Below are 12,500 nucleotides of genomic sequence, written 5' to 3' on the forward strand. Positions count from 1 at the left end.
GGAGGAGGGAGGAGGGTGAGGGAGGAGGGAGGAGGGTGAGGGAGGGTGAGGGAGGGTGAGGGAGGAGGGAGATTTTAATAAATGAGTGTCAAGAAAATAAGGAGTTGGTAAGTACAAAGCCATTGATTACACACACACACACACACACACACACACACTCACACACACACACACACACACACACACACACACACACACACACACACACACACACACACAACAACAACAAATAAGAAACTAAAGAAAGTAAACTTTGCTGACAGACTCATTGGGAACTTCTGATTTCGTTATTTTTTTTGTTGCAAAGGGGTGAGAAGGGGGAGCAGCAGAGGAACAGGGAGAACAGAGAGAGAGAGAGAGAGAGAGAGAGAGAGAGAAGGGGAGGAACAGAGGAACAGAGGGAACAGAGAGAGAGAGAGAGAAGGGGAGGAACAGAGGGAACAGAGAGAGAGAGAGAGAGATTAAGAATGACACTGATCCCTCCGGTGGAGAAATAATACCTTGAAGACACGGTCGGTCTCCTAAAACAAGGGGAGGGATACCAAGTTTTTCGGAGAGGGACTCGAGAGACACTAAAACTGTCTATTGATATTCTCCCACTTCTATTCATAGTCAGGTGGGCTCTGCAGCGGGTCTCTGAGATTTGGGTTGAGGACAATGGGAAGAGAATCTTCTAGCGTGTGCTCAGAATAGCGACGGAATCTGTCTGCGTCTGAGTCCAGACAGACCGGGCTGGCTCAGGGATGGCATGATAATTCCTAGGTTCTGGTTTTAAAACCGTGGGGGTACGGTCGGTAGATGGGTTTAGGACGAGAGAGAGGAGAGTGACCCAAATGGACCTCCTCCTCACCCTCCACCGTCCTCTGACACGGTCGATGACCTTCGGAGAGACGCAGTGCGTCATCGTTTTCAGATTTCAGTCAGTCTGCATAACACTAGCTACCCAAAAATAACTATTTCTGTACAAATCTGGTGTGTATGTGAGTAAATAACAACAGGGTGGTGTGTGTGTGTGTGTGTGTGGTGGAGGATGAGGGTTATCCAGAGGCCAGACCGGTCTGGCCAGAGAGACGGTGTCCATCTGGGTTCGTGTGGTGGTTGGGGGGGGTGTGTGTGGTGGGGGTGGGGGGTGGGGGTGGGGGGGAGGGGGGGTGGGCTGGCTGCCAGGGTCCCACAACCCTCTGGACTGTTGGCTGACCTTCTCTTCTGACCGGGGGACTCGCCTCGCCATGGCGCTGTCACATCTGTCAGTCTACACCCCCCCTCCCCCCCGCTACCTACGACTGACTACCTACCTCCATGATGTCACTGTCTGTGTGTGAGCCACCCGTTTGTATCTACGTACGTGTGTATGTGTGTGTGAGAGTGTGTGTGTGTGTGTGTGTGTGTGTGAGTGAGTTTGTGTGCGTCCCCTCCCCGCCCCCCCCCTACCTACGACTGACTACCTCCTCCATGATGTCACTGTCTGTGTGTGCACCACCTGTTTGTATCTACGTACGTGTGTGTGTGTGTGTGTGTGTGTGTGTGTGTGTGTGTGTATGTGAGAGTGTGTGTGTGTGTGAGAGTGTGTGAGTGTATAGAGTTCGAGCAAGGTCACGGTCCACAGCACAGGGAGGGGGGGGGGTCACGGAACCCTCCAGTGTCTTGGGGGGTAATTTAGGTCATTATGCCAAAACCTTTACATAAGAAAATAACTTATTCTTCTTTATGAATATGAACATCTCTCTCCTCCCTCTCTCTCTCTCTCCTCCCTCTCTCCTCTTTCTCTCTCCTCTCTCTCCTCCCTCTCTCTCCTCCATCTCTCTCTCCCTCCCCCCCCTAGTTAATCTGCTCTCCCTGACAAGGCCAGCCAGGGCCTGGGGTGTGGGGGGGGGGGGGGTTGGAAGCCATGGGGACAGGAGAGAAATGTCAACCTCCCTCCCCACCACCGGAGGAGCTCACCTCAGGGGTCTCCACATGTAAATATCACAGCTTGGCCAGCACAGCAGCAGCAGCAGCAGACCTGGACCAACCACATCCATCCAGCCGCTGCTATTCTGTCTCTCCGTCTCCAGAGGCCGACAACAAGAGTCCAAGCCGTGCCAAAACCAAGGTGTTTTATGTGTTTTTTCTGGTGGTGTTTTGAGGAGTAACTGTGCGGTTTTTAGTGTACCTGTTCCCTTGTCTAAAGGGGAGGTTGACTGTCTCAAACTATCACTTCTACTCTAGTATGCCTGAGTGATTCCGAGAGAACGGCACGCACCTCTACCTCTCGCTGTTCGACGACAACAGGAGAGGACCTGGCAGGAGAGAGAGAGGGGGATCTTGGGAGTTGTAGGAATGGAATTCAAACGGGGACAAACCTCAGGACTGAGATCAGGGGATTCTTCGACGTGACTCCGATATAATTCGACTAAACGACCCTCCAGGATTATGTGAGGCAAACAGGCTTGGGGAGAGGGTGATGTTTGAGTGAGTTTTGGGTTTTTTCGATGAAAAAAGGGTTTCAGTGGCCTCCCGGCTTAACTCTTATCTGTTGGAGGAGCCATCAATCCCAGAATTCCCTCTGTGCCAACTCTGGCCTGGAGCTAAGACAAGCGTCAACCAGCCAGAGTAACCCAGCAGCAGCCTGATCACGCACAACTCTCCCCGTATATATCCAGGAAGTTCAACCATGACGGCAACTACTTTTCTATCGTTCTACCCTCTGCTTTTAGAAATGCATTTCTCCAAGGGCATAGCCATCGGGAGCGTGGGAGTGGTGCACACACACACATACGCAATGCCTAGGAGTCACGAAACATCTATTTATTTTCCGTTTAAAACACTAGAACAGCCGTGCCTTTTTTACCTACTATATAAGAGCCGCCTCTGGGGTCAAATGTAAGACCATAGTCTTTACGATAGGAAGCTGCTACTTACTTACACACAACGACCGCTAGTTGGCCGCCTTGTAAATTAGCCTGCCTCCGACACAGAAAAACTGCAGAATAGCTTCATACTAGCTTATCCTGAGGTGATTTTGAAAATGTAAGGACACTGGGGTGATAGAACGCACATATCTAGGAAAAGTCATGAAAGGAGGGTCCTGAAATTTGATCGAGTGCGAAGATAGAACATTTTCTTTTTACTCACAGGGTCAAATGACCCTCACCCATGGCTGTTCTAGTGTTAAGTAATCCCAAAAGCATTTAAATTGAGGTAGATACTGCTACTGTAAGAAATCCCCTTGGGCCTTTCACACTACCCTATGTAGAAAGACTATGGAAGGTTCTGGAAGGTTCTGTATTTAAGGTGTCGCCTGGCTTAACCCAGACTGAGTGTGACTCAGCCAAGCATATACCCATCGCTCGAGGAAGTTAGACTGCTTTTAAAAAAAGCATTTCTCCAAGAGCCTTAGACAACGGGGTCAGGAGTGGTGCACACACACACACACACACACACACACACACACACACACACACACACACACACCTGGGTACGTTCCCATACATCACTGACTGGGGGACGTCTGGCTCCAAAACGAAACGCTAATGAATAGCCTCTGCTTTCAAACCCAACAGGAAAGCATTGTGTAGTCTGAACCCCCCCCACCCCCCGCTGCACCAAAAAACCCCTGAAGAACTGAACAAAGACTGTATCAAAATCTCATTCCTCCCCCCCCACCCCCCCCCCACCACCCCCTCAAGAGAGAACCAAATATTGAAGCATTTCTTCTACACTTGGTGTTTGAAAAGCGCGTTTCCCTTTAGGAAAGGGGAGATTAGAGAGGAGCGTTCCGCTGCTCGACTGGAAGTGACACCAGTAGAGAGGGTTCTGGGTCGCAGGCACAGAGGGTTCGCTCGCAGGCCTTTTTCTCATCAGCCTAAATTCAGCTGTCTGCAGGACAGTCTGCAGGGCTTCAAGCTACAACAGCAAGCACTTCTTCCACTGTCTGGGCCCCAAGCTAACTCCTCTAAGCAGAGGTGGGGGATTCCTTTCTCTCACTCACAGTCAGCTGACTACCTACCTACCTACCTACACATTGGGAAACAAATCTCTGAGAACGTTTCAATTATGTGGGGGCCTCTGATAGAGCTACCAACACTTAATCACCAACACTTAATCAGCCATGCACTCGATCACATTTCAGGACCCTCCTTTCATGACTTTTCCATAGATATGTGCGTTCTACCACCCAGTATCCTTACATTTTTCGAAATCACATCAGGATAAGCTAGCATGAAGATATTTTGCATTTTTTTCTGTGTAGGAGGCAGGCTAATTTACAAGCAGCCAACTAGTGGTCGTTGTGTGTAAATAGCAGCTTGAGCATTGTAAAGAGGGGCGGCTCTTTTAGTAGGTAAAAAAGGCACGGCTGTTCTAGTGTTAAACTCGTTCACCGGAGTCCTCACACTTTGGAGAGAGAGGGCTACAAAGCTTTTGTTGGAGCTTTGTCAGACAGTGGGGGGGGGACTTGGCTTGAGGCAGGAGGAAAGAGGTTTTTTTTCTTGAGGAAATATTTGGCTTAGGGTGGAAGGCTGAGAGTTCAGTAACCGGCAACCGGTTTGTTACCCTCTCTCTCCTCTCTACACTCTCCAAGTGTTTTTTGGATGATGGGGGAATTTGTTATTGTCAAACTCTGTGTGTGGCCGTGAGATGCTCTTTGTGTTTGTGTCTGTGCTTGTGCGTGTGTGTGTGTGTGTGTGTGTGTGAGTGTGTGTGTGTGAGTGTGTGTGTGTGTGTGTGTGTGAGAGTAAGTGGTATTGAAGAGGGTGAGAGGAGGAACACACATAGTCCACACGACACACGTTTTCGTTTCTGTCCCTGGCACCTTTGTAGTGGAGTCGTAGAGTCACATTAGTGGGCAGTAAAAAGGGAAACATAAAAATAAAAAAGCGAAAGAGTAGGAAAGGGAGGGATAGAGGAAAAGGAGGAGGAGGAGATGGTGGAGGAGCACGAAGGACATGCATTTTAGAAGTAGTTAAAATGCCATCTGCCTCAGGGACAGGGGGTGGGGGGGGGACGTGAGGGGGGGGCTTGTGGACTTCGTGAGACACTTACCAAAGGCTTCTGGAAATTATAAGGAAACAGAAAAACAAACAGAAAAGGAAAGGACAAAAACAGAACAATTAATTTTAGGGAGAGGTTTAATGGTTTACGTGGTGGTGGGGGGAGGGGTGGGGGTGGGGGGGGGGGGGCCACCTAGAGCGATGGAACCACAGTTTATACGACAGTAGGTGGGGGCCTGTTTCTCTCTCAGAAGCTGAATGTTAAATGACATTTCTAGTTAACATCAGTCAAACAGCACAAACAGAACCACACAGAGTTTTAGAAGATGTTACAGATGTTACAGATGTTACAGATTGTTAAATGTTAGTACTGAGTAAGACTGCTGCATGTTAAACCTGCATACTATACAATGCTAAAACGTAATAATGTCGTAATAATGCCTTTACTACTTAGCCGGTTACGTTTATAAATCTAAATCAGCAAATGTTGTATTCATTGTTAAATGCTTAGATGAGGAAATGGTTCAAACATATTATTACATTTTGAATCCACTTTAAATCATAGGTTAGGTTAGAGTTCCTTTTTTTTTTCTTCTTTTTTTTTACTTTAGCCACTCTGTTTTTTACTTTGTTGTGGATCACTGAAGGTCAAATGAAGGTTGTTGAAGTCTGCAGGATGTGTATTGTGACACATCCAAGATTCAACAGACAGACATAGAGACAGACAGACAGACAGACAGACAGACAGACAGACAACAACAGCAGACATAACACAGAGTAGAGTAGCAGAATAATCCATCTGAAGTGGAACCGCAGACTGAACAACACACACAGAAAAGTGCAGACAGTGAAACTGAGAGACAAGGTGACACACAAACAAGGGGTAGACGCGAACAAATCAGGATGCTTAGCAACCCCGGGATTCTCTGAAACTCTTTCTGAGCCTCACTTTGGGAGGCAATAACACCCCAACAAACATCTTAAACAACTCAGGAAATTGTCAAACCTAATCTCAAATTCAATATATCCCTCTAGTCTAGTCAATATGCGTGTTTGCCCCGACTAATCAATAAGTATTGATACCCAGTAAGTCTACATCGCTGAAGTTAAAAGGCAACGGGGAAGAGCTGGTTTGAGTGAAATTATATTATTGAGTGCAGGGGCCTGAGACATTAGCATCACTCGCTAGCTAGGAATCCCCTACAGTGGCCTGTTGTCCTCGGAAGGAGAAGTCAGGAGCGTTTTGCACACAATCTCACTCTGTATCACTCCAGAACAATCCCCGACACCCCCACAGGGAAGCCGCCGTCCGCTAACACGGAAAAACAAAACACTCCCTGAAAAGTTGTACTACGACATCATCATCTAAGCCAGTTAACCAGTTTCTTTTTCCTTTTTGTCGCTACCCTGGGATTTTCCTTGGTGAAATTCCAGATGATATGTATGCGCTTCCAATTTTCGAACCTCTTTAAAAGCCAAATGACCTAGAAAAAATGTCTCATTTTCTTATCTATAAAAGTCAAAGGTCTCCTCTCCGAATTTTCTGTCTGCTCCGCCTGACGGGGCATAAAAAACCCACAAATTGGGGTTTTTTAAAACTCTTCAGCTTTTTCGCACAGGGGGCTGCAAACTGGGGCAAGACCTCAATTGTGACAGAATCTTTATTCAGCTTTGATTTACACCCGTTTACATTAGCAGCTAGCCAATCAAATACACCCGTTTACATTAGCAGCTAGCCAATCAAATAAGGACACATTGGATTTTTCTGATGGTGACAAATCATTGACCCAAAATATCTACCCCCTTAATGCCTGGGGCCACTCTGGGCCTGGCTCTTAATTAGCTATATAATTAGACATGGCTTTACTGGGGCTTTCAATAAGGTTTAATCAATGGGAATGAGACAACAGGGTCCTGTAATGCGGTGGCCAAATCTAGACCAAGCTCTCCCTCTTTCTCTTCATGACACGTTTCTAGGGCATAGTAAACAAGTTGCACCACCTCAGTCAGTCAGTGCTACTAAGGAGTAACACAATCCCAGATCTGTCAGCTAACTGCATTATTATCAATCATAATGTTTCAGAAGCCAAGCTTAACATTGACTTAAAATTTAAACAAAAAACAACAACAACAGTCTGCAGAGTTAGCGAAACGCGCTAATAAAACCTTGTAATAAAACAATGGTGAAGAAAGGCAGTGCAAGAGGGCGGTCGTCACTTCCTTACCTGAGCGAAGCTGTTTGATTCGCCCGTTACTTGCGTTGGGGTCTATGGGCAGGAAGTCCTTGAACCAGGTGATTTCTGGGTCGGGATTGCCGCTGGCTGCACAGAGCATGGTGGCGGTCCGCGTGCGCTCCACCACCTTGAGCTGGGGGCCCATGTCTATGTTGGGGAACCCTGCCGGTAGCAAGTCCTCTGTGGAGAGAAGAGTCAAGAGAAATCGTGACGTTAAAAAGGTTCAAGGTTTGTCAAAATTTAGTTTTTTACATAATCTGATCCATTAGGTGTTTATTGATGCCCGTGTGGTGTTATTTTTTTAAATGTTGACATTTTTGAGTTAGTAATTCATAAAACACAAAGGTTCCATCTCACAAAACGTAATGGAATGTAAAAACATTGACGCTCAATATCTCTGAACTGTCCTAAACGGAGATAGAACCTTATCATTCTAAACGGAGATAGAACCTTATCATTCTAAACGGAGATAGAACCTTATCATTCTAAACGGAGATAGAACCTTATCATTCTAAACGGAGATAGAACCGTATCATTCTAAACGGAGATAGAACCTTATCATTCTAAACGGAGATAGAACCTTATCATTCTAAACGAAGATAGAACCTTATCATTCTAAACGGAGATAGAACCTTATCATTCTAAACGGAGATAGAACCTTATCATTCTAAACGGAGATAGAACCTTATCATCCTAAACGGAGATAGAACCTTATCATTCTAAACGGAGATAGAACCTTATCATTCTAAGCTCACGAAACGCTTAGTTAGGGTCAGAGAACCAAGGCAAGGCCAGGCAAGGCAAGGCACCTTTATTTGTACAGCACATTTCATACAACAGGGCCGTTATTTCAATATGATATAAGAGTCAGACAGGAGAGCTACAGGACAGACAGGAGACAGGACAGGCAGACAGACAGACAGACAGACAGGAGAGCTACGACTCTACACTGGCACAACACATGCATATGAATGTCCTAAATAAAAGCCTTTATTCCTTCGTATATCACGATCTGATGACAGCTCACCTCCAAAGTAGTGTTAGCCACGGGCGCTAAAGGTCAGTGGCGGTTGACTCCACTAACCTATGTACTGGGAGGATATCCTAATCTGATTGGTTTAGACCACAGCTACACTCCTACATCTTGGGATTACAGTGGGAGCAAAGACAGATAAACACCCTAAAAACCAATAAAGCATATTAGGTTCATTTAAATAAACCCTTTAAGTCCAAATGGTTTGAGTTGAAGTCCAGCCTAACACAGGGTAGGAAACATGGCATCTGAGGGGAGACAACCAATGACCTAACAAGTAAACGCCAGGTGGGGTCGCCATTTTTCTCACTGCCAAATACGGGACAAAAGATGGCGTGCCACTGCATGGGGTGGAGGGGGGGCGGGGGGGGGTTTGCAGGAATTGGCGCATTTACGCTATACGTACGCATGAGGGGGCCTGTGATTGGATGAATATACACGACAAGGAAAAGATGTCCTGCATTTTCATCCAGCCCCCAAAAATACTGAACATTCCGGCTAATACGGTTTGACAGTTGGCAACCGTAACTGGTTGCCAGGGTAACCCTAGCAACCCTAGCAACCCTGGCGACCATACCTGCTCACTGTCCACAGGTGCAGCGCACTATACTAACCAAACGAGAGCAGACAGCTAATCAGTCGGTCCACGTAAACACAGCCAACACATACAGATGTTGCGCTACAGACTCTAGTACCTCAAGTGTCTGAGTGGGAGAGGCATTCAAACACACAAACAAACAACAGCTTGTGCAACCGACATGCAACCAACCAACAGCACCACCACACCTCAGGACGCAGAAACAGCTAAAGGCTGTCATTAGCATCGAGCCTCGTCGTCTACTCGTTATTGGAGTTTTTTTTATTATAAACAAACACTCGTCGACGCTAACGCTAGCCAAAGCACCCCCCTCTTGAAAACAAGCAAGAACGAAACGCTAGCGGGTAATTACTCATTCCGCCGTCATTGTATACAAAGGAACAACTAGGCAATTACTGTACCTGATCACGCATGCTACAACAATTTAGCGCCGTTGAGCAACTCCGGGACTAGTAAAAAGTGAAGTGTTACAGTACAAGGGTTGGGTTTAGTCTCGCCGCTGTCTCCCGTTCATCTGAAAGGGCTGTGGGGTGGTCCAGTGGTCTAGCACCGTGGCCTGGGGTGGTCCGGTGGTCTAGCACCATGGCCTGGGGTGGTCCAGTGGTCTAGCACCATGGCCTGGGGTGGTCCAGTGGTCTAGCACCATGGCCTGGGGTGGTCCAGTGGTCTAGCACCATGGCCTGGGGTGGTCCAGTGGTCTAGCACCATGGCCTGGGGTGGTCCAGTGGTCTAGCACCATGGCCTGGGGTGGTCCGGTGGTCTAGCACCATGGCCTGGGGTGGTCCAGTGGTCTAGCACCATGGCCTGGGGTGGTCCAGTGGTCTAGCACCATGGCCTGGGGTGGTTTAGTGGTCTAGCACCATGGCCTGGGGTGGTCCAGTGGTCTAGCACCATGGCCTGGAGTGGTCCAGTGGTCTAGCACCAGTACCATGGCCTGGGGTGGTCCGGTGGTCTAGCACCATGGTCTGGGGTGGTCCGGTGGTCTAGCACAGCGGTCTACAGTGCACACATTATGCCCATGTCGGCATGGGTTAGAATCCGGCCCCCATGCCCTGCTGACATGCCCTCTCTCTCTCCCTTCTTCTCCTTACTTTCCTGTCTGTCTTCACTGTATCTGTCTAATAAAATGGGATAGAATGGGACTGCCCCACACAATTACTCAGGTGTGAAGGGCTGTGGTACCTTCACGCCTGACCCCCTGTCCAGGCGCGAGTTGACTCACTGGGCTAATGAGCACCTGGTGCTAGTTTGCTAGCCTGCGCGGTGATAACGCACCAGACACCTTCAGCCACAGAGTGGGTATAAAGCAGGGTTGAGTAAGACAGGGCAGACAGGCAGGGCAGACAGCGGTACAGCAGAGGTCGTCTCTCATCGTTAGGGCTCGTCCATGTGTGACACGTTCTAGTGTTTTGGTCCAAATGTCGGCATCCGATGTAACGATCAGACTTTTCTTTCGGAAAGTGTTAATACATTTCCGCGTCGTTGAAAATCAATGACACACTCTCTCGTCGACTAACACGGCTTGTTTTGTGAGCCTGCTAACAATGTAACGTAGTGTTCTGGTTAACTAGGTAACAATGTAAAGTAGTGTTCTAGTTAGCTAGGTAACAATGTAAAGTAGTGTTCTAGTTAACTAGGTAACAATGTAAAGTAGTGTTCTAGTTAACTAGGTAACAATGTAAATTAGTGTTCTAGTTAACTAGGTAACAATGTAAAGTAGTGTTCTAGTTAACTAGGTAACAATGTAAAGTAGGGTTCTAGTAAGGGCATTTTACCAGATATTTGACCAATCTGCGAAGTAAATCGTTACCAAGAAATTTCTTCACCAATGTGTTTCTAAAGGTGTGTAATAACATGTCCTAAAAGGTTGAAATTCAACTCCTGTGGGAAACCTCATAAAAAACTGCTCAAAGTTGGGGTACCGATAACCGATTTTCGAAAATTCGAAAATGCTTAAATTGGACTTGAGTAACTTTTGAGCGGTCAAACTAGGCATTTTTCATGATTCTGAGTTGATTGCAAGCATTTATTTGTCACCAAGAGCACATCCTGGATGGGGGGTGTTTTGACAAGGCAATCCGTGCCCACCTCCTCATTGATGCAGCCATCTATCAGCACATCATGAAACATGCCTTCACTGAGGAGGAGCTTGGTGAAATGAGGACCTTAATGGAGAAGGTGGCTGATGGTAAGATGGGAGCCTGACACACAGATCCAGTAGTGGCACTGTTTGAACATAGGTTTGAAGAAAACTTCAAAAGACTCGCTGAAGGAGGAAGAACGCCTACACTCTGGGTGCAGTACCACCACATGGTAGATGTGATCAAGACCTTCATCCGAAGTGAGCGGCTTGCAGACCACAAGGGGCACCTGTCCTGCATTGCTACCAGGATGCTGGACATCTTTGCAGCTGCGGGCCATCATCAATATGCCAAAGGTGCACGGCTGTACTGTCAACTTATGAAGGAACTTGAAACGTTGCCTGCTTACAAAGAGACCATAGAAAGTTTCACTGCCCATGGAAACCATGTTGTCCGTTACTCCAGCCATGATTGGTCTGGCACCTGGTGTGACATCTGTATTGAGCAGACATTAATGAAGGCAGCCAAATCAGAAGGTGGACTGAGCAGAGGGAGGATGAGAAACAGTGATTCTGGCCACAAGTGCTGGGTGCTCACCCTCAGTCACTTCTCCAATGTCAACCAGTGCATGGAGGAAGATGTCAAGGAACATGCTCCACCCCACAGAGACCTTGCCAAAACACAGATGAAGCGAGATGCTGAAGCAGTTGAACTTGCCCTCCAATGGTTTGAGGAGAACAACCCATTCGACCATGATCGAGACAAGGAGATGCTTGTATCTTTCTCTACAGGACTCACAAGCACAGGAGATGACCCAGTCAATGCTGAGAGAGCAGCTGAAGTAGGGAGAGAGATGCAGATTAAGCTGGATGGACAGTCAGTGACATCGACCATGGAGGTGAAGTCAAAGGTACAAGCCCTGTCATCACTCAGAAAGATTCCCAAGATCAACGAGAAGAAGATTCACCTTGACTCACTCAAGTTGTTCAACCGACTGATCATTTTTGCCCAACGGGATATGACAGTTGAGACAAGCTTGAGTATGAGCTGACTCCCGTCCCATTGTCCCTTTTCAGTAACAAAGATCAGAAAATGAACAAGGCGAACAAGGCAGGCTTTTCCAAGACTAGCCTGAAGGAGTTAACTGATCCACTTGAACTCACTAACCAACCCTGCTCCACTTTGGTGGTTGATGGCGGATGGCTTCTCTACATGGTGACGTGGGAACAAGGTCAGACTCGGCAGGAGATTGGCAACAGTTACCTAAGCTACGTGCAGTGTCTTGGCCGTAACTCTCAAAGGATCATTGTGGTCTTTGATGGCTATAACAGATCGCCAAAAGATCATGACCACATCCGACGTACCAAGAAGTCATGCTGTGACCTCCAGATTCGACCGGATATGATACACTGGACACCAAGAGCGAAGTTCTTGGACAACACTCATAACAAGAGTGAGCTCATTCACCTCCTCTCTTCAACATTCAGAAAAATTCACATCACCGTGGAGCAGAGTGACAATGATGCTGACACTTCGATTGTGAGAGAGGCATTGGCTGCTGCTACAGATGGCTTTGTTTTGTGT

The 12,500-nt window shown here is 47.4% G+C and overlaps 1 protein-coding gene across 1 annotated transcript in view; it reads right to left on the minus strand.

Annotated features, from left to right (window-relative positions):
- LOC308156826 (receptor-type tyrosine-protein phosphatase S-like) overlaps positions 1-12,500 on the minus strand; it is a gene marked incomplete at its 5' end in the record, with an annotated part of 165,722 nt that overhangs the window by 76,531 nt on the left and 76,691 nt on the right. Inside the window, one exon of the mRNA XM_080530268.1 lies at positions 7,196-7,384. Within this exon, the coding sequence (XP_080386394.1) occupies positions 7,196-7,384 (189 nt within the window). The remainder of the gene's footprint in view (positions 1-7,195; positions 7,385-12,500) is intronic.

The sequence above is a fragment of the Nansenia antarctica genome, assembly GCF_963989245.1.
Source record: "Nansenia antarctica genome assembly, chromosome: 1".
In the NCBI taxonomy this organism is placed as follows: Eukaryota; Metazoa; Chordata; class Actinopteri; order Argentiniformes; family Microstomatidae; genus Nansenia; species Nansenia antarctica.